At 41.9% G+C, this 22,736-nt stretch overlaps 1 protein-coding gene across 1 annotated transcript in view; it reads left to right on the forward strand.

The window, feature by feature from the left end:
* The first annotated feature begins 2,943 nt into the window (after positions 1–2,943).
* SUCLG2 (succinate-CoA ligase GDP-forming subunit beta) overlaps positions 2,944–22,736 on the forward strand; it is a 254,209-nt gene continuing 234,416 nt past the window's right edge. Inside the window, exon 1 of the mRNA XM_045774661.2 lies at positions 2,944–3,102. Within this exon, the coding sequence (XP_045630617.1) occupies positions 3,019–3,102 (84 nt within the window). The 5' untranslated portion in view covers positions 2,944–3,018. The remainder of the gene's footprint in view (positions 3,103–22,736) is intronic.

Raw genomic sequence — 22,736 nt, forward strand, 5'->3', positions numbered from 1 at the left:
ATGTCAGTATCAATGGAAGAAACTGCTGTAAATAAGGCAGTATAAAGCAAAACAAATTAAAAAAGAGTGACTAGGCCTGGCATTTATTGAAATTATAGGCAAATGCATTGTCCTAACTCAGTCAGAGACACAGCATTGTCTGTCCATTGAGCAAAGAGGATGGATGTGCTTAACAGGGGAAATGTCACAAGAATATTCTCCTATAGACATGACACTCACTTTCAACAATCTAAGAATTTCACCACATTTGCTTCATCTACCCCTTTCCTTCTCTTTCTGCTTTTATGTTATTGAAATAAAACCTGGGCATTGTGACATTTCACCTCTAAATACTTCAAGACGCATGCCTTTTAGGTGATTAATTTCTGTCATAACCACAGTCTCAGCCTAGGTTCTCTCCAAAAGCAGAGCCTAAAACAAGTACTTGCATGTACGTTGTTATTTTGGGAAATGATCCCAAGGAACAATGTGGAACTGAGAACAGTGAAACCAAGGAAGAGGCAAAGCCAATCCAAGTATGTACCTGTGGGCACCTGGGCTTGATTCTGTTAAGAACCCTGAGGAATTGTGGGACTTCATTCAAATTGTGTCTTGAGTGACTGAAATGGGGAGTATTTATCCACTGGCTCCCATGCCTTGGTCAGGGATGCCCCATGGGGTGGGTGTTAACATTCTTACACTCCCGGGTGTGCAATGGAATGCTTCAGAACCAGAAAAAAATGGGTGGAACGTTTCCCCACAGATGTCCTTCAGCAGGCAACAGAGAAGCCCTGAGCAGCCCAGAGCAGAAAGTGAGAGATCCGTGGTGCAGTTTAGGGGAGGTGCTGTCATGTTTCTTTCACCTGCACAACTCTGAGTACAACAGCAACAGCTCGAGTGAACACGGAGCTGGGGAGGCCAGAGGCAGGACCCAAGGAAGACATGCCTGACACAACTAGAACGCCATTGCCACAGCTATTCAAATTCATTCTAATGCCTTGAGATCATCTAATACCAGTCCAAAATCAGATTCTCCCGACGGACCCAAAGAGGTCTTTGTAGAGTTGCTTTGATCTAATTAGGGTCCAAACAAGCATCTCAAATTGTGTCCTTAATCAGTTAAGGTTATGTCCTTAAATCTCTTTTACTCTAGAACAGTCTCCTTCCCCTTTTCAAATACCATTGATTTACACACACACAAAACCCGTATCTGTTGTCCTAAGACTGTTCCACATTTCAGTTTTGCCTCATTAGAGAGACCTTTCACATTATTTCTCTATTCCCAGTATGCCTGTAAATGATCATAAACTTGACAGTCTTTATTAAGCTCAAATAACTTTAATGGCAAGAAAACATTGTAAGTGACGCCATGTGCTTCAAAGTGCATTCCCGCTGAAGACACATGCAGTGGAATGAATGGTGACCCCCCAAAAGTTATGTCCACCTCCAAATGCTAGAACCTATGAATATTACTTTATATGGAAAAAGATGTGATTCCTTTAAGGATCTGAAGAAGAACGTACCCTAGGATACCTGGGTGGACTCCAAATGCAAGCATATGTATACTTAGAGAGGCAGAGGAAGTCTGGGAGAGCCCCACAGATTCTAGTGCAAACGGAGCAGAGATTGAAGTGATGTGGCCACTAGCCCAGGAACCCCAGGGCAGCATCCAGAAGCTGGAAGAGGCCTGCAGTGGATTCTTCCCTAGGCTCCCTGGAGAGAGTGCTGCAGTGCTGGATTTCAGCCTTCTAGCCTCAAGGATTCTGAGATGGTAAATTTTAGGGAGGTAGGGAGGTAGGGCTCTAACAGCCTGATCCCCTCATTGTCAAGTTCCCCACAAACTTTCCTTTGAACAGTTCCACTCACTAATGAGTGTGGCCTGCATTAATCACTATTTAAAAGAATAGAATGGTGATTTCTGGACTCTTTCTCTCCTTCCTGCTTCATTAAGAGTTCTTTATAAGATGGACTTTTCATTAGAATACTGGCTTCTTTGCTTATTCGAAAATGAAAATGCAACTCATGCAGGAAACTCTAAGGGTAAATATTTCATTCCTCCCCTTATATTTATTTATTTTTTTGTAGATTTTATTTACTTACTTGAGAGAGAGAGAGAGAGAGAGAGTGTGGGCACAAGTGGGTGGAGGGGCAGAGGGAGAAGCAAACTCCCTGCAGGACGGGGGGCTTGATCTCAGCACCCTGGAATCCTGACCTGAGTGGAAGTCATAGACTTAACTGATTGAGCCACCCAGGTGCCTCACATTTCTCCCTTTTTAATTGCTATACCCCCAAGTAAGGAATTGTCCATGATAGTACTTTTTTTTTTCTTAATTTTAAGACTTTATTTTTTAAAGAACAGCTTTAGGTTCACAGTAGAATTCAACAGAAAGTACAGAGATTTCCCTTATTACCACCGCTCCCCTCCCCCCACAAACACACACTCAAATGCCTAGCCTCTCCCTGCTGGTCAATATATTTCCACCAGAGTGGTGTATTTGTTGCAGTGGATACACAATAGGTGTTGTATATTCTACAGGTTTGAATGGATACATACTGACATGTATTCACCATTCTGGTATCATAAAGAGCAGTTTCTCAGCCCTAAAAATCCTCTGTGTTTTGCGTATTGGTGATAGTAACTTAAATCCTTCTTTGCATCACTGTTAATACCTACTTCTCTCACTAGACTCTAAACTCTGTGAGAGCAGAGAATTTGTCAGCCTTCCTCACTGCCTAATCTGTAGTGCCTGCCACAGGGAAGGAGCACCCCTAACGTGCTCTTAATCAATTCTTACTATCCCTAAGAGATCCCAGAGCCCGAAAGGAATGTAGAGCCAGAGAACCCACTTCTGCCAGTCTTTCCCTCTGACCACAAAGAGGGGCGGGGCCGGACGCAGGGGGCCGGGCGCTCGGGAGCGGCGGGGAGGAGGGAACGGGGGCGCGGTCGGGCCCGCCCCTCTCCTCCCTCCTGCCTCCTCCCTCTCCGACCTCCGCGGCCCGCGCGCACTTGGCTCCCCCGCGCCCGGTTTCCTGTTTAAGATGGCGTCCCCCGCAGCAGCGCAGGCCCGGAAACTTCTGCGAGACCTGGTGCTCCGGCCCCCGCTGCTGGCGGTCAGGTCCCAGGTGAGCGCGCCCTGTGGCAGGAGCCCCGCGGCCCTCCTCGCCGCCGCCTCTTCTCTCCTGGCGGCGAGGGCGGGGCGGCGCGGGCTCTGCAGCCCTGGAAGCGACGCGGGGAGCTGCGCCGGGCGCACTGGGGACCCCTAGCCCCCGCTTGGATGTGGCCCCGGGGCCTAGGGGGGCGACGCCTAGCTCTCAGCAGTGGCTGGCGTCGGTTCCCTGGGCTCACGTGGAGAGCGCCGGCACCGCACCTGGCGCTGCGTGGCCAGTCAAGAAGTTCCTCGGGCCGGGTTTTGGAGTCCTGAGGTTTTATTACCCGCTTGGTCAGTTCAGCTTTGGAAACCTCTTGACCTCTGAGCGCATTTGTTAGGCCACGTGATGAATGTGCCTAGAAACCTAACTCAGCCTGGCTGGTATTAGTAACTCACCTCCCTGAGGAGCTTTCTACAGGGTGACTGGTTTTGCCGACGTCAGGGCGCTTGAGTTGGTGAAATGTGGGGGTCAAGGAGAAAAGTGGGAAACGCGCTACCTTCTTTCAAGGAGCACTCCGTCCCATTACAAACACGTCACAGCATTGTCCCTGTCCACTTTCTTCTCCTTTATGGAGACTAGAAACCTACGGAGGCCCGGGTGCTGTTCGAGCTTGGCTTCCAGTAGATTCTCCCTTCTGCAGAATGGCAAGAGTCAAAGAATTCAGAACCCTTTGGGGAGTTTTGATTTGGTGATGACTCTTGCAGAAATCGCTCAACTGCTCAATTTCTGATTCTCCGTAAATAACCTCTTTCCTCTTTTAAAAAAGGGCAGTGTGGGGCTCAGCCGCATAGAGCAACGTCCTTGTTCATTTTCTCATTTTTAATTTATGAGAGGCAAATTATCACTCATGCAAATTTAACCAGGATATGCATAGTATAGTTTTTATAAAAAAAATGAAAAGATACCTACTAATGATTTTTTGAGTTACTCTAAGCTTAGCTAATTATAACACATGCAAGGTTTTGTTTCCCCCCTTCTCTTTTCATTTCCTGACTTCTCATTTCTCTGTTTTTGTTAATGTAAATTTAAAAGGTGCTAATACGTATTACTGTAATAGCCTTAATAGGCACTCAACAGTATGGTGGGATAGCAAAAGGAATGGCAGTTTTGTCTAATTAAAATCACTAATAACTATTGTAATAGAGTGAGAAGAATACCTCCAGGTGATCAAGTCCTATTCATTATTTAAGTGTTACAAAAAACAAGAACTGTGGTGCTAACTATGAGTGTAGACTTGAATTGATGAGAAACATGGGGCCCAGGGCAGTGAAAACTCAAGCAAAGCAAGTAATTGTGCAGAGAAACCTAAGTGTTTAGCTGAGGTGTGATTGGGCGTCCTGCCTAACCAAGAAATGAGAGCCTGAACACAACACTCTATAGAGAATCTGGGTGGGGACAGATAGCCTTGGTTTGGTAAGAAGACTAGGTGAAAGGATCCATTACCTCACTCCATCTAGTAGTGTTGATTTACATTACTTGTGGATGCTGTGTTATCCTGTAAACACAAGGTTTCAAAGATGAGAATTTTTTTAAGTTTGGGAGAGCAGATAGCGTCCAAGACACCGTCTTACAAGCTTGACATTAGCAGGCATCTAGTCCGACCAGCTCATTTCACAGGTGGGAAAATTGAGGCCTAAGGAAGTTCAATGACTTGTTCAAGTTTGTAAAGAGAGTTTGTGGCAGAACTGATTCCAGGGTAGTTTAAGTTTCTATTATACCAGACTGTTGCTTGGTGAGTGTAGACTTCCTCATGAAAAGGCATTATTGTCAATATTTAGGTTAGTCTGCTTGCCAGGTAGGAACTATATCACATCGAAGTCTTAGAACTACTGACACACTTTTATTATGTCTTTATAACCATCTTAGAATTGATAATAATAGGGGCGCCTGGGTGGCACAGCGGTTAAGCGTCTGCCTTTGGCTCAGGGCGTGATCCCGGCGTTATGGGATCGAGCCCCACTTCAGGCTCCTCTGCTAGGAGCCTGCTTTTTCCTCTCCCACTCCCTCTGCTTGTGTTCCCTCTCTCGCTGGCTGTCTCTGTCTAATAAATAAATAAATAAATAATCTTAAAAAAAAATTGATAATAATAGGTGAGTATTGCTCATGACTTGTAAGGAACTCTTCAAATTCTTGGCTACCTTTTAGTATCTATTCCATCTGAGTCTCCTTTGATGTTGTGCCTACATGTTTCCTTGACTGTGCAAATATTACAATTGAACATGACCCCCCCCCCTTTTCCACAAAACCTAAAAATCCTCACTAAGATCTCAGAAATCTGTTGCCATTCTTGACTCAGACCTACTTTGTACCGGACCTTAGGCAAAGCTGTTGGGTGTAAGAGGTAAAAGGCCCGTTTCTGCTTTAGAGAAGTAACTTTAACCACTCACAAAGGTACTCCTAGAATGATACTTTACCCCCCCCCCCCCGCCCCGCAGCTAAATTTAACATTTGACACCTATTCCAGAGGTTTAATGTCATTGACATTTTTTATTTCCTCTGCTCTTGGCTTCAGTGTTTTGGCTTATGACTGATGTTGTATTTTTAGAGGGCCCCCTTTAGCCACTTCTTATTTTCATATATTTTTTATTCAGCCTATGTGGAGGACCGTACTTTTCTAGGTGCTGATATTTGGGGTAAGTGAACGAAGTAGGCAGAGTACATGAGCACATCATACTTTATTTTCATAAGGGTGGGGAAGGGCTTGGCTGTTCATACATAAATAATAATTTGATTTCAGCCAGAGACAAAGGCTATGAAGAGAATAAAACAGGATCATGGGATGGAGAATGACTAGCTTAGCCAAGAAGGTGAGTGTAGATCAGATGGTCATGGGAAACCCAGTTTGACAAAGTTAGGTTTTGTAGTTTTGTTTTGGTCTGTTTTTTTTTATTGCGATGTAACGCATGCACTAAAAATGTGCATACTATAAGTGAACAGCTTAATGAGTTCCCACAAATTGGACATGCCCAGGTCACCAGATCCAGATTAAAAAGCTCATCATTTAGCGGTAACCCAGAGGGCCCCCTGGTGCTCCTACTTGTTGCTACCTCCACCCTGGAAAGGGTAACCCGTCCCCACACTTACACCACCATTCCACGGCCTTGTGCCTTTTTGTACTTTACGTAAATGGAATTGTACAGTGTGGACTCGCATTCTCAACATTATGTTTATGAGATTCTGGAGGTGACTTTTTGATATTTGAGCTGAGAACTGAGTAACGAAAAGTAGCCAGCCAGATGAAAGTCTGGGGAAGAGTGTATTGGGCAGAGAAGACAGTCAGTGCAAAGACCCTGAGGAGGGAGTGAGCTCAGCGTGTCAAGTAGTTAAAGAGGGGAAAGTGGTGGTACTAATAGTAGTCTGAGGTAGACGGGGCCAGATCGTGTGAGGATTTGCAGTGTCTGATAAGGAGCTTGTAAGAGCCTAGAGTGGTTAAGTGACTGGCCCAAAATTATTTAGCTTGTAAAAAATAGTTGGGTCTGAACCCTAGTCCTGGTTGCTGAAGACAAGACATTTAATCACTGTACTGTATACTTCTTATTATAGACCTGGGCTGGCTTTGAAACTTTCAGAGAGAATGTTCTGTGAACTCAGCACCCCAGTAAAGATCTAACCATTGGTAGGGCTCTTTTCACAGTTAAAGGCCATGTTGCCATGTCCAAATAGTCAGCTAGGAGAACAGGGTGCTGCATTACATGGCAGTGTGATATATAGCAAGGCACGGCCACGGTGGGCGCAGAGATTGTGACACAGAGCCCATTCCATCGGTCATGTCTTAGGGGAAATCTTGGTTGAGGGCACAGTTTAAATTTTAAATAGCTAATGGTAATTCTAAGCATGATATTGTTGCCTTTTTTGTACATTTTCCCTCTCATAATGGCAGGGTGAAGTTCATAGAGCTCTGTTGTAAGAGAAGCAGAGACACTGTGGGAAACACTGCCCGCCAGGTCCACAACTGTAGAATCGTTGTGCGGTTCTCTGTGAAGCCCAGAGCTTCTGTCCAGGAACTGAGAGGGGAACAATACTGTCGGAGGAATCTGGTTAGACCCATGCCCTTGCTCTTGTGTACTTTAAAACGGATGGCTCCAGCTTAATTTTCTCCTCTCTCAGGTCGTAGGAGGAGAAAGATGGATGCGTGGCTTTTAGAAGTGAAGGACTAAAGGTTCTGTGCAAGTCCTTCTCAGCCAAATGAGGCTGTGGAGGCTGTGCTTGGAAGTTGTGACTCACCTATATGTGCCTTCTTGCCTAAAAGAATAAGTTTTTTTTTTTTTTTTAAGATGAAGTATAGCTGCAATTTCTGCTGTTAGAAAAGGAAATTTATCTCAGATAATTTAGATGCTAAACTATTGACCTGTGTGGGGAAGACCTTTAAGTGTCCCAAATTGGTTTTGTTTACTGTAAATGAAACTTATCTTTTATGGGCGAGTGGTGGAGTGCACAGGCCCAGAGTAGTGAGAATTTTGCTGCCCCCGTATCCTAGCCCAGTTTTGCAGGCACAATGCCCAGAAAGTCCCTGAAATAATGTCTCGTATTTGGGGGAGGAAGAGAAATTATGTAAGTAACCTCAGATCATTTGTCCTTCAATTCTCTTTACTACTCAGTGTGGTATTGTCACTTGATCTATCGCTTTCTGTCACTCGATGGAAGGATTTTGCCTGAAGAGCTCGAGAGACTTGTACACGTTTGAGCAAGTGGTAAAATCAGGATACTTATGACATTTTGTGAAATAATACTCAAGTCGGTCTGGTGAAAAAGATGAAAGTGGGGAGGGCATTCCAGGGGGAGTGGGCTGCAGGCAAAAGCAGAGGGCAGAGAGAAGGTGGGGAGATTAGAGGAGTCATTGTCACCAGTTTGGTAAGGAGAAGGGGAGGGCTGATGGTGATCGTTTAGGCAAATGAGGAAGGAGGATGGGCTGTAGAAAGCCTAGAACTCAGCATGTATAGAACTCCATAACCCAAAAACCAAGCAAATACTGTTCCTTTAGTTCATTTTCTGAGCACTTAATCTGTGCCCAGTGCTGTTTGGTGTAAGCTCCCTGGAGGTGGAAACTATGTTGACTTGTTCTTCCCTATAAATCCACTGCTTAAGAGAATTCTGAGCATATAGATGCACCTCATTAATGAATGCTGTATGGCCGAGTAAATGCAGAAAGGAGATACAGGGGGCTACTCTCAGGGGGCTCATAGTTTGGTGGCAAAATTGGCATGTAAACCAATAACTATACTAGGCAGTAGAGCTGTGTTGCCGGTCTTCTAAGGCACTGCTTGTTCGTGCACTGGGGCACGTGCTGTGCCCTCCCTCTGAAACACCGTTCCCTATGATCTCGGGCGGTGTTCCCTTCCTTCATTCACCTCTCGCATTCAGTGTTAGATCTTCAGACCGGGCTTTCTCCAGTTATTTTATCTGATTCTCCCCCTCCCCGGGGATTATTCTCTGCCCCGTTCTTGCATTATTTAGTAGTTTACCTGATGATTTACCCTGTGTTGTTTGTTTGTGTATTTATTTATGGTCTGTGTTCCTCCCTCTCCTACAAATATAAGATTGTAAGCTCTGTGAGGCCAAAGATTTTCTTACACACCGCTGTTTCCCCAGCTGGCCTGACTAGGTAGTCAGTAAGCTTTTATGGCCTTCATGAGTGGGCGGGGTATGCAGAGAAGAGCCAGAGGCAGGTAAAGTAACAGAAGTTGAGCCATGATGCAGATAACGGAGTCAAGAAAGGAAGGAAGCGGCTGTAGAAAGTCTGCTTGTGAAAGGGCTTTCATAATAGGACTGGTCATTCCTCATGTGCCAGAGATCCGTGCAGAGTGAGCTCTACACATGATTTCTTTAAGCCTTGCAACATTACCGCAGAGGCGATTGGACTGTCTTCATGATACATGTAAGGGAACAGGCATACAGGGGTCACGGAGTCACCTGCTTAAAATCACAGTGCCCGGGAGTCACCTGCCTTATGCTGACAAGCCGCTTAGGCTGTTAAAACATTAAACCATATTGCTAAAGGATCCTGCGTGGGCTGAACCGTCCGGTTGCACCGATTGCTTACATTTGCCCATCTCTTTGCCCCGGGCGGCAGGCACCTTTGGTCGTTTGGGCTTGTGCTGACTCAGCTGTAATAATCAGTGCTGCACGGTTGTCTTCTCCAGGCTCTTATCTGCCTCTCTCCTCCCCTGGCTTCAGAGTCTGGGAAACAGAGCAAGAGAGGAGAAAAGGGTATGAGTTCTGCATTCAAACAGAACTAAGTTGAAATCCTGGGTCTGCTAGGTTCTTGCTTTGCAAATTATTATACTTGGCTGAACCTCTATTTATTGTTCTCTGAAAAGGGCTAATTCTCATAGACGGTTACAAAGAGTACATTTGACATTATAATGATATAGTTGGCTCACAATGATTAATTCTGTCGCAGTGAATTTGAAGCTAAATTTACTTTCATTTTTTTTAGGCTTGCTTAAGCTAGAAACATTTTCCTTTCTCAGATCTGATAAACATGTGTTGTTTGCTGCCATCTCAGGGTTACCCTTTCTGTATACAAGATGAAGAGGGTTAGAGGAATCCAAGCATGGAGATCATTTGGGAGACTGTTGAACTGATTCAGGGCCAGTAGTAGTTATGTCAGGAGAATATGTGTAAATCAGGACTGGGATCAGACTGCCTGGGTCTAAGTCTTGCCTTCAACACCGATAACTTTTGTGGTCTATAACAATTATAAATTTTTTAGAAGATTTTATTTATTTATTTTAGAGAGAGAGAGTGTGTGTGAACGAGTGCAAGCAGAGGGAGGGGCAAAGGGAGAGGGAGAGACAGAATTTCAAACAGGGTCTGAGCTGAGTGTGGAGCCTGATGCGGGGCTTGATCCCATGACCCTGAGATCATGACCTGAACCCAAATCAAGAGCTGGATGCTTAACTGACTGCACCCCCTAGGTGCCCCAACAATTACATATATTACTGTAAGATTAACTTTTCCTCATTTCAGTATCTCTGCAAACTGAACTTTTTTGCACACTTGTAATTGATTGACAGGTTTCTCTCTCTCTTTTTTTCCCCCCTCCAATGATACATAAAATGGGAGAAGATGGGGGCTTGGACCAAACTTAGGGTGACTGCATAATTTATTGTCCATTGCCAAATTGGGATACCTTAAGAGTGAATGTGAGTAATTACACTAGGTCAGCAGGTATAACAGAAACCCAGACTGTCTCTGGAAAACCCTAACTGAATTGGACTAAATGTTGGTAATGGGGATAGGAGAGAAAGATTGGCATTATTAAGGCTGTAGACTGGAGAGGAGCCACAGTTTCCATGCTGGGTCCCCCTTGCTGGCTTCTCCTTATCCTGTGCTGAAAGCAAAATGGTGATAAAAGGCTGTTTACCATCCTTGAATGGAGAGGGTGTGAGGAACCACTCTAGTTAAAAAATATCTTGCTTATCTTTGCTCATAGAACCATGTACTTTGTCCCTATGCCCAAGTGTTCTCTGGACACCTTGTTATGGCCTCAGGAAAGGAACATGCAAATAAAGGAAGAGAAATAGAAATAGACATGTAAATCTGCCTGCCTTACCAAGCACAGGTTTCTAGACCTGAGCACTGTGATGGTGACACATTTTGCCAAGCCCCAAGCCTTTTCTGATGTTAATGACATCCTGGCCCCTGTTGAAAAGGTGCAGCCTGGCTTCATTATTTGCTTCCATGCTCAGTCTTGTGTGGGTGGTGCTGTTGCATCTTAAGTCCGCTTTGGTTGAGAGAGACCCTGCTTAGACATATCTCAGGGAAAATAAAAGGTTTATTGAAAGGGACATGGACTAGAACTCAAGAATAATCTTCCTTGGTGTTGGCTGTTCTGTAACTGGTCACTTATCATGGTTACATCTCTTTATAACTTCTATCTGCACCTGATTTTTTGGAATTTTATTTAAATTCAATTAATTAACATATAATGTATTGTTAGTTTCAGAGGTAGAGTTCAGTGATTCATCAGTTGCATGTAACACCCTGAGCTCATTACATCATGTGCCTGCCTTATTGCCTGTCACCCAGTTACCCCATCCCCCCTCCACCAACCCTCAGTTTGTTCCCTATAGTTAAGAGTCTCTTCTGGTTTGTCTCCCTCTCTGATTTTGCCTTATTTTATTTTCCCCTCTCTTCGCTATGATCCTCTGTTTTGTTTCTTAAATCCCATATGAGTGAAATCATATAGTTGTATTTCTCTGGTTGACTTACTTTGCTTACCCTCTAGTTCCATACAGATTGTTGCAAATGGTTAAGATTTCATTTTTTATGGCTGACTAATATTCCAGCATTCCATTTTACACACACACACACACACACACACACACACACACACACCCCACATCTTCTCTATCCATTCGTCTGTTGATGGACATGTGGCCTCTTTCCATATTTTGGCTATTGTGGACATTGCTGCTCTAAACATTGGGGTATCAGCAAATGATTTTGATTGTCCATTCCCATGCCCACTATAGCCCCCTGTCCCCAAAACATCATTCAGCTTCTTCTGTCTCCCGGAATGTTATACTTCTAATAAGAAAATCTCATTTGTCTAGCTCATCCTTTTGTATTCAGGTTTAGATCACTGGCCAGCTGAAAATTGACTATTTTGCATAAGGTGTTTTTCTCCATCCTACAGCACATGGCTGAGGTGGGAAGGTTTTAGGAACAGCACCATGGCTCCCCCAAGTAGCAGAGCTCAGGTCTGATCCATTTAGAGCATCATGATATTTTCCATTCTTCATGAACAGCTGCTGACCTATCTTCTTTTCTCCAAGATCACATGTTCATGGTTGCTTTGTTTTCTTTTTCACATTTCCAACTTCCTAAAGATTTTCTTACTATTCACCATTTTGATCTGTTTTGGGTTAATTTATCAGACTTGAAGGTGATGGCAGTGGGCCTTGCTTTAGACTGTTTTCTTATGATTAAAATGAAGAGTATTTCTTAGGAAGGAATTACTAAATGGGAAAATGGGATGTCATGAGAAGTCAGCTCGTTTATCCAAATAGCCAACGAGTATTTCGAAGATACATATAGATAGTGGGCTTCATACAGGCCCAGAACACTTCCTCAGCTTTGCTTGAAACAATATTCTGAGTTGAAATTACTCAACTTCTCTTGGTTTACCTCCACTTTATGCTTCCCAAAGAGTATTTGTTTGGATCTTTTTGCCACCACTCAATAATGAGCTTCTTATTGGGCAGGGCTTCCTGTAAGCCACCTGCAGAGGCTGCTGGTTCCCGCATTAGTCCCTGGTGCAGTCAGCTGGGACTCAGGGGGCAGCATTCATTTCATTCAAACCCATGGTCTTGTGAAAATTATTTACGTATTTTATTTGTAAGACACTTTTCCCCCTACATGTCAACATCTCTGTATTCCAGATATGTTTTTTTTACCTGTGTCATAGATTGATTGGCAAGTTTTTCCCAATGGTACATAAAAGTGGTACAAAACGTTGTTGGTTGTAAAATTTGATGAAATTACTCTGTGCCTGAGTTTCCTCACCTGCAAAATGGGGAGAGTTATAATACTCACCTCTCAGGGTTGCACTGAGCAGTAACTGAGCTCATGTACCCTCTTAGCACTGTGCCTTAAATTGTCAGTACATATTAGTGATTGGTTTTGGGATTATTATTGCAAACTAGAATCAGAAAGCCTTTATTTTCATAGATCTTTTCCCTGCTTTCCCTGTAAATCCCCTCAGTGCCTCAATTTGCAAGGAAGATGAGCAATGGAAGCCCAGAGTAGAGAATTGGAAAAGTCACGGTAGGCAATTACATGAAAGGAGAGAGAGAGTCTCCTTGTGGTGCCTTGTGTGTGCTCAGGAATAGAGGAATAAAATGAAATCTCTTGGGAAAAGGACTTTCTTGCTCTCAGCACTGATTGGGAGATTTTTAGCCTTATCAGAAAATATTAGTTTTTGCCAGATCAATGGGGATCTCTTCACATTTGTATAAGGAAACTCTGGTGTCTTTTGCATGTTGCCCCCATCTTCTGATCCTGCTCTCCTAATTGCTGTCAAGATGATGTAGTTACAACAGCCTGGACTTTGAAGGAGTTATTTGGGTTAATTTACCTTTGAAAAAGGGAGGAAAACCACATTTAATATGCACTCTCATTCCAGGCTTAGGGCTTCCATAGGCCTTAAATAAGTAATATAAAGAAAGCTGAAAGTTATTAATTATTTTTGATTAAGGGGATAAACTATTAATGGCAAGTATTTCTTTGTTATGATTCAGAACTCTTTTTAAAGTGATGTATCAGTAAGTCTGAAAACCAACAATATAGGGAAAAGAAGAATGAATTTTTCAGTTGTTAACTTTTTTTATAATTAGCATGAAAACATACTTGTGCTGTTTGGCTAATTAGAAAAACTAGATAGATTTTGAGATGGCGAAGTTATAAACCGATTATCCTCACTAATTTAAAAATGATTGAGAAGGGTTGAATGACGAAGTGTTGAGTAGTCTCCTTTGAAATGGATGCAGAAGTCTTATGATTGGTTCTTTGGGGAGGCTGAGCCTAAGGGTGTAGATTCTGACACCAATTCAGATGTATGGGTTTTCTAACACCACCAAGTGATTCTCTGACACCAGTTGAGTGTCCTTATAATTCAGCTCCCTTCTGGCACTGTTTACAGGAGATGACATCAGATCCCACATGTTATGGACTCAGTCCTAAAACTTCTGGCCTCCCCCTGCCAATCTCAAGACCAGATTGTCACCTGTGCTTCTGACTAGCCATTGATTGGAGGTCCCCTTGATCCCCTCTGCCTCAGGTTCCATCAGTTTGCTAGAGCAGCTCATAGAACTCAGAGATACATTTTCCTTAGCAGATTACTACTGGTTTACTATAATAAAGGATATAACTCAAGAACAGCCAGGTGGGAGAGACACCTGAGGCAAGGTATGTGAGTAGAGTTGAATAGCTTCCATGCTCTCTGAGCCCACCACTCTCCCCAAAACTCCATGTGTTCACCAACTCCGAAGCTCTCAGAATCCCATAGGTCAGGGATTTTTATGGAGGCCTCATACATAGGTATGACTGATTAAATCTTTGGCCACTGGTGACTGAACTCAATCTCCAGCCCCTCAGACCTCCCCTAAGAGGGATGGGACTGAAAGCTCCAACCCTCTGATCACTTGCTTGGTTCCCCTAGCAACCAGCCCCCATCCTTAGGTGGGGTCCAGAAGTCACCTTGTGCACATAACAAGAAGATACCTTTCTCACTCTCATCACTTAGGAATTTCCAGGAGATTTAGGAGCTCCATACTAGGACCATGATAAAGTCCAAATATGCATTTCTTATTACAAATCACAATATCACAGGGACTTTTAGGATGGGAGTACCAGATCCAAAACTCCTAGCAGGACATACTGTGAATGTAATGGATGCTTTCTTTTTTGTCTGATAAAGGTTTATGGTGAGGCTTTTATGAGTGTTATAAAATTGATTTTATAACTATATTTTATATAAAATATAATTTTAATGTGGGGGAAAACTTACAGAGTTAAGCTTCAGATAGAGATGAGAGAAAATTATTGTTTCCTTTTCCATTAAAGGGCCACAAGTGAGTATGACATTTCATTTATCTTAATATTGGCAGTATGTCAATAATGTTATGTCTACAGTAATCCATGAGTTACGGTATTTCTTTCTCGAAGATATTTTGTTCTCTGCTACAGGATGAATCTATTTCCCCCCCAACATACTTCAAAGTCTCTTTTAATAGGTCAGAAAAGAATCCCTTTACTGGAACTTTGAAGTTTTAAATAAGCAACATTGTGTAATTTAAGTAAAATTAATTATGAATGCAAAGCAGTGTTTTTGTGATTGAATTTGGGATGTTAAGGGAAGTAGCAAAGGAACTGCATTTTTGATTCAAAATTTGACCTTGCAAATGTCTTTTATGTCTCTGAAACCTTGTTTCTGCTTCCCACATTTCTAAAGGTCCTAAAAATATGAATGTATGTATATATTTGTTAAATTTTTATTATTTACTTTTTTATTGTGATAAAATAGATATAACATAAAATTGTCATTTTAACCATTTTTAAGTGTATCTCTTTGTAGCATTAAGTACATTCACATTAAGTACAGTGTTGTGTAGCCATCACCACCATCCATCTCCAACTTTTTCATTTTCCCTAGCTGGAATTTGATACCCATTATACGCTAGCTCCCCATTTCCCTCTTCACCAGCCCCCTGCAAACTTCCATTCTGCTTTCTGTGTCTCTGAATTTCACCACTCTAGGGACCTCATGTAAGAGAAATCATACCATATTTGTCCTTTGTGACTGGCTTATTCCATTTAGCATAATGCCCTTAAATCTCATCCATGTGGTAGCAAGTGCCAGAATTTCCTTCCTTTTTAAGGCTGGATTATATTCAATTTTATGGGTAAACATGGTATGTTTATACAAATGTGTAACATTTTGTTGATCCATTCATTCATCAGTGGACACTTTGGTTGCTTTCACCTTCTGGCTATTGTGAATAATGCTGCTATGAGCATAGGCATACAATGAATATATATTTTATGTTAACGTTCTCCTAAGTAGAAATGTTGTCTGGTGAATAGTTGGAGCTACATTTCCTGTTTCCCATGTCTGGTTAAAATGTTTAAGAAATACCTTTACTATTAATATTCTATTAAATATTCATATTCTTTTATTCTTCCAGTGAGTATTTGTTAAATGCATAATAGGCACACTTATTAGGCCCCAGAGATGGTGGGTTGATAGGAAGCTTGGGCTTATGAGGTCGTTGCTGCCTTTAAGGAATGTATACAGTCTAGTGTGGTGGTGATCACTGAGAAATGTACATTTATAGGGAGAGGTGCATGGTGTTCTTGAGGGCTTCGCAGGGCTCTCTGGAATGCAGCTGTAGCATTTCTCTGGAACTCACCTACCCAGGGGCTGTTCATTGTGTCTGTTTGGATAACCTGAAGTTGAGTACACATAGGAATAGACCCTGGACATTTCTCAAGCACATCTCGTGGCCTGAGCCTGGTGTTGTGCACTTGAAGAGTATTGTCTCATTGAGTTCTTATTTCTACCCTGCGAGTTGGCATTCTTATTGCCATCACCAAGCCCATTTTAAAAAGCATACTGGTTCAGAGACTTTACACGGAGCTGTTGTCACAACTGTTGTCCCACACAGCTCCTTGGGTTGCCACTCACGTTGGTCTGTTCAGTTGTGCCTGTCATGGGTTGAGTGGTATTCCCTCCAAAAACAAATTTATACCTTCAAGGCCTAACCCATAGTACTTCAGAGTGTGATCTTATTTTGAGATAGGATCTTTACTGAGATTATCGAGTTAACTGAGGTTACTGTGGTGGGCTCCAATCCAATAAGACTGGTGTCCTTATAAAAAGGGGAAATTTAGACAACATGAAGAAAGAGATCACGACGATGCTTCTACGAGTCATGGAACACCAATGAAGGCCAGCAAAGTACCAGAAGCTAGGGGAGAGGCATGAAAGGCAACCAACGTGATCACACCTTGTTCTCAGAACCTTGAGACAATGAATTTCTTTTAAGCGCCACTGTCTGTGGTGCTTTGTTCTGGCAGCCACAGGAAATGAACATAATAATGCCTTTTGGTGTTGTGTGGTATGCAAGTTTCTCAACTCACCTTGAACTTTTCCACCTGGACCCTTTTGGCATCCTTGAGCTTTCCTAGAGATGCACATTTTTTTGTAGCTGCTTGGAAAGGCAGCTCATGGACCATGAATACAGGTTGTCTTGCTTTATGCTTCATATACTTGTTTTTGAACGAAACATTGTTTCCCACTGTATTATTCACCAGTGTTGGTTTGAGAAGCTCTAACCATTTCTGAAAGTGAGATCAATTTAAAGCAAGAAGAGCTGCAATGGAGAGAATATTCCAAGGAATGGGGTACAAGCTCTGATAACGCTTCCTAGATAGGAATTCTAGAACTGCAGCAAGAAATTGAATTGAATACAGAGACTTACTTATTCAGATGTGTCAGTTCTGGTATTTTTCGTGTAGCTTAAGTGGAAAACAAGCCTCATTATTTTTTGATCTCACCCAGCTCTTAACCATTCTCTATTCAGACAGCTTATCCAAGGTTAAACAAAAAAACTACATTTTAAAATTTAGGTACAGGCCTTTTAAAAACAGTTACATAACTTAATCCAGCTGATTTTGTAATCAGAAGCATAACACCAAGCACTGTTTTTCTTCAGTACTATAAAGTTGAAATTTAAGAATAATCAGCATGCAATCAAAAGCTGATTATAAGTGAACAATAATGAATATAAAAGTGAAATCAATTCTGAGGGTTATAATGAAAGAAAAAAAAAGGAGTAATAGCAGTAGTTGAAAAAGGAAAGTAATAAAAAGAGGTTATGCTAATAGGCAAATAGTGGATGAAAATCAGTCAGTGGCAATGTTCCATGGAATTCTCAGAGAGTTTGGGGTAGAATAGGAGAAACAAAGATTATAAGAGAGTAAAATTGTATATACTTGTATAGACTTAGTGCCAAAGATGAAGTCATCTAGGAAAAGTCATTGTGAGTTTTAGGAATGAATCACGTCTGGTTCTAGATGCTGACAGGTGGCATGGAGAGAAAGTTCAGTTGTATCCGATTCTAGCCCACTGATCAACTATGTGGCTTCAGGTAAGATATTCAACTTCTCTGAGACTTAGCTTCCTCCTTAAATGGTTTAACACTTATTGTACATTGGTTATGTACCAGGAATTATGCCACGTGCAAGGTGCATACACAACATGGCTACTAAAGCAACGTGTCCCAGAGTGCAGAGAGCACACCACTGGCATTGTGCAAGACCAGGTGATACAGGGAGGCAGCGTCAGATACCAGTGCATCACAGAGTGGGAAGCTACTCTTTTAAATATCTTTGAAACCTTACGATTTTGTCAAGGAGAATTTTCGGTCCTGTGCCAGTGTGCTTTTAAGATCTTCAGCTCAGGACTTTTTACCTGGACCAGCCAGAGCTAAATCCCTTTTATTTTTTGACTGTATTGATGTTACCTTCTTAAGCAAACAACGTACGTACTTGTTTAAAGTTCCTTAATGAGCTAAAATCAACCACATAAAGAAATTGGTCATGGTATTAGTGTTTTGTGGATATAGCAGGAATTGTGTGTAAGCAGTTGTAATTTGGAAATCTTTGAACCAGAGTCACCTTTAAATTTCTCTCAGTTTGTGTTCCCTGGTAGCAGTTAGTGAGAAAAGGATTCATGTGAAAGTAATTTTTGGGGGTAGGTATTTCCAGGAAAGTCTGGAAGGGGATCAGGGAAATTGAGCCAGTAGGAGAAAGAGCATAAGGAGAGTGTGTTATTCAGCTGAGAATCAAGGAGGGCAACATTGCTTTTATTCGACAGGGAAGACTCGGACCTCGTGTATGTACGTTACACACTGGAGTTGGGACATGGTGTATGTATGTTACAAACTGGAGTTGGGACATAGTGTATGTACATTACACACTGGAGTTGCTCCCATTAGGGGCAAGGGAGTTGGGATATTTATACATCCTTATCCCTCCCATCAGGATAAAAATGTCCAGGCACTTGTGGTTCCTCGTGATCAAGGGGAAGTTGGCATCAGTACCCCATGACAGAGGGCCCTGGGGTCTGGGTGCTGGGGGTGGGCGCACACAGGGACCGTGTTGGGGGGATGTGAGGTCATGTGGGTGGAGCCCCAGTAGCACCTGCTGTAGGTCTGTTCCAAGTGGCATGTAAGCCATGTTAGCTTTGTGCATTGGACATTTACTTACTGCTTCATGCCTTGGTTTCCTCATCTAGGTTAGAATAGCAGTAGGAAAACTTTTAATTCTTCTGATGAAATATGAGAATATGAGAATGGTTAGACATCTTTGACATTATCTCTTACATGGTAAAGCAACTGAATTGCAGAGAAGTTAAATGTGGAAGACGATTTGTTCTGCCTGGGTTATATAGAGCAGACACTTGAACTCTTGTCCCCTATTCCAGGGCATTTACAGCTTCTAGCTCAGGTGATGTAAATGTATTTGGGTCTTTGGATATATTTTATTTTCGATGTAAACTCAGTGGTTTGTGTCTCTATGTGGCCTCGCTTGGTTTTTAAGCTTTTCTGAATTAGGAACCATTTGAGATTCTGCAAAGAGATACTGAACATGTGGTTTAATATTCCCATGGACTTTGGCCTAATAAATCCTGGCTGAGCTTTTCTATCTATCTGCATTAAAAAGATATTTCTCTCAAAACTCGGTATTTTGGTGAAATGAGTTTATATATTTTTTGTTCAGAGGCTTTCTTCTTACAGGTCTGAAGTGTAATGGACCACAGGAACCTGGAGAGAATACGAATTGGTGATAGTCTCCGTAACATTTACGGCATGTTGATCAAATAAAAGTTCCTGAAATGGGTTCAGGTGGTTGATGATAACAGATATGTTTCTCTCAGCTTCCTTTGTGTGGTTCTCTTAGGAAAAAAATATAGATGCTCAAGTTTCCTTTGACTGTATAAAGAATCCCACATATAGATTGTACTTCTACTTTACCAGTTGTTTATAGAATCTGAGGAGGAAGTTTGAAGGGGATTCAGTCCTAATGCAGAAGGCAGGACCATTTTGTATGGGCAGTGAAAACTTGTTTGTGGTCACTGGGACAAGAATCTGTGGGTTTTCTTTTACACTAGATTATGGCTGTTACATGAAATCAAGTTGGTGTTTTAAAGACTGTTTGCATTCACCTTTAGTAACAAATACCGTAACTAAGACTGCGAAGCAGTATGTATGGTTTGGTGGGTGAAGAACATAGGCCATGGGTTGTGGAATGGGGGAAATAGAGAGCGTTGATAAAAGGGAGTAAACTTTTAAGTTTTAAACATGAATAAGGTCTGAGGGTCTAATTATAACATGGTGATTATAGTTGATAACCAATGTATTACATAATTGAAATTTGCTAGGAGATGGAATTTAAATTTTATCACCCCCCCCAAAAGGTATGTATGAGAAGAGTTGGAGATTAATGTGATAATTCATTTGATGGAGGGGAATCCTTCCCCAGTGTATCCATATATCAGGTCATTGCATTGTATACTCTAAATAGCTTACAGTTTTGTCAGATGTCAATAAAGCTAGGGAAAAAATAAAAGTTAAGCAATGGAAGGGCAAGTAAAACAAAACAAAATAAAAAATATAGGCACAGCTCCTAGGTTCTAATCCTGACCCTGACCTTACTAGCCCTGTGTTCTTAGGGAACTTAAACTCTCAAAACTTTATTTTCCACCTGTGTCAGTAGAGGAACCACAGTGGGGTGGGCGCGGGGAGCAGTGTGAAGACTTACAGAGGTAAAGACTGCTGGGCATATAGTAAGCACTCAAGAAATGGTGGTGGTGGTGATCATATTAGGAGTACTAATTGTTAGGAATGATAGTAATACATTTTGCCTTTTTGTTTAATTGAACGTATTCTTAATAGGTCATTTTACATATGGGCATGCTGTGAGGTTGGATTATATGATATGCTTTCCTCAAATAGCAAGCTGAATAACTTACGATAAATACCACATACATACACATTTGGCAAGGAAGAATCATTCTGATGGTATTCTCTCTGGATCATCAAAAGCATGTCTTAGAGAGTGAACTAGGTATTGTATTGTATACGAACAACCTTCAGGTTTCCTCTTCACCCCACTATGGGCCTCATTCTCTTTTTACCTCCTTTGCATGGACTCAGCATGCAAACACAAACTCCCGTGTTTGTACTGCACTGAACTAGAAGGTCCCCTAAAACATTGGACTTGGATGTTCATGTACTTTTGCATGTTATGTTTCCCCTGCTGGAAATGGGCTTTTCCTGACGTCTGTCTTTGTTATCTTCAAGATTTAGCCCAAATGGTACTTCTTATAATGCTTTCTGTATTATCTACTATTATCTCTCTGCTACCCCTCCAGAGACTGAGTCTCTTTCATCTTCGTTATCTCTAGCATCTAGCACATGAAAATTCTATAGAATGAGTATGTCCAGTTGTCCAGTTGCTGTTTAACAGAGGTTTACAGTTGATAGAAGGTAAGGAGTTTGCTGCTTTTGATGGATAATTATTAACTCTAAATTACCTGGTGGGTGGGGGCGCCTGGGTGTTACAGTTGGTTATGCATCTTACTCTTGGTTTTGACTTAGGTTATAATCTCAGGGTTCTGGGATCAAGCCCTGCATTGGGCTCTGTGCTCATTGCAGCGTCTGCTTGAAACTCTCTCTCCCTCTCCCCCTCCCACTCATTCTGTCTCTCTCTCTCAAATAAATCAAAGATCTTTAAAAAAATAAATTATCTAGGAGGAAGTTAGGGTACCTGGATGACATCATCAGAACTTGAAAAGTTGAGGGGCACCTGGGTGGCTCAGTCAGTTAACTGTCTGCCTTCAACTCAGGTCATGATCCCAGGGTCCCGGAATCAAGCCCCACATCGGGCTTGCTGCTCAACGGGGAGCCTGCTTCTCCCACTCCCCCTGCTTTCTCTCTCCCTCTCTTTCTCTGTGTCAAATAAATAAATAAAGTCTTGAAAAAAAAAAGAACTTGAAAGGTTGAGAGAATAATTCCCTTATTTAATAAAAAAATGCCCGTGAATAACTGATAAAAATTTGATTGTGAAGAAATGATCAGGTATTGCTTGGAGACATTTTCCTCCAGCCTCCGCCCGCCCCCACCATGTGAAAAACCAATTGCCTCATCCTTTTACCTGAGGAGCCCTTTAATAAGTGTGATTTGGAATAGATTGTAACGGAGAAGTTATGCGTTGATGGTTTAATACCTGTTCTTAATTTTCAGGGCTGGGGAACATCGTGCCATACCTCTAGCTGGCACATCTTTTCTATACTATTTACACCCTTTAGCCTGCTTTTCAGTTAGAAGTTAGTACACGAAATGGCATCCTTGCATGTAAACATGGCCGTAGTTGGAAAAGGTTTTTGTTCTAATGTGAGATCCGCTTCATAGAGAGCAGACTATTCAAATCCTTTTTTGGTTCATGTTGTTGTCCTAATCCTGATGTGTCGTGTTTAGTTTTCAGAGTTTACTTGGTGGCTCCTGATGTTTCCATTTATTTTGTGGTATGAAATGAAAGAACGAATGACTCAGTGAGATAAACTGTTTGAGGGGGTAGCAGAGCCAAAACCTAGTCTTTTTAAAAATATTTCATTTGTTTGGGTGTGAAAACTATTTTAGGGAGAAACCCTTTTGATTTAAAAAATGTTTCTTATTTTGTCATTATCTGGATTCTTTATGCCTCTTTGCCCACCACGTCTGGCTTTTCTTATCACTAATCTAAGTTTTTATTAACTCTCTCAAAATAGGATGTCTTCTAGCTTGACAGGTAGCAATTGGCTTTATACCGAAACTTCAGTTCTGGTGAGAGTTTGAGAATACTTTTTCAAAACTATCTTGACGAGTGAAGTAGTATTTTGAAGCCGTGAAATTGCGGGCATACAATGACTGATAGAAGAGAATAGTCTTGGATAAAGCCTATGCATATTAAATATTTTGGATGTGTGGTCTCAACAGGTAATATTATGCCATTTCTAATTTTATATCTGAATAAGAAAATTTATCTTGTACTTACTATAA

Source organism: Ursus americanus, chromosome 14, assembly GCF_024610735.1.
Source record: "Ursus americanus isolate L20-20 chromosome 14, mUrsAme1.1.p, whole genome shotgun sequence".
Classification (NCBI taxonomy): Eukaryota; Metazoa; Chordata; class Mammalia; order Carnivora; family Ursidae; genus Ursus; species Ursus americanus.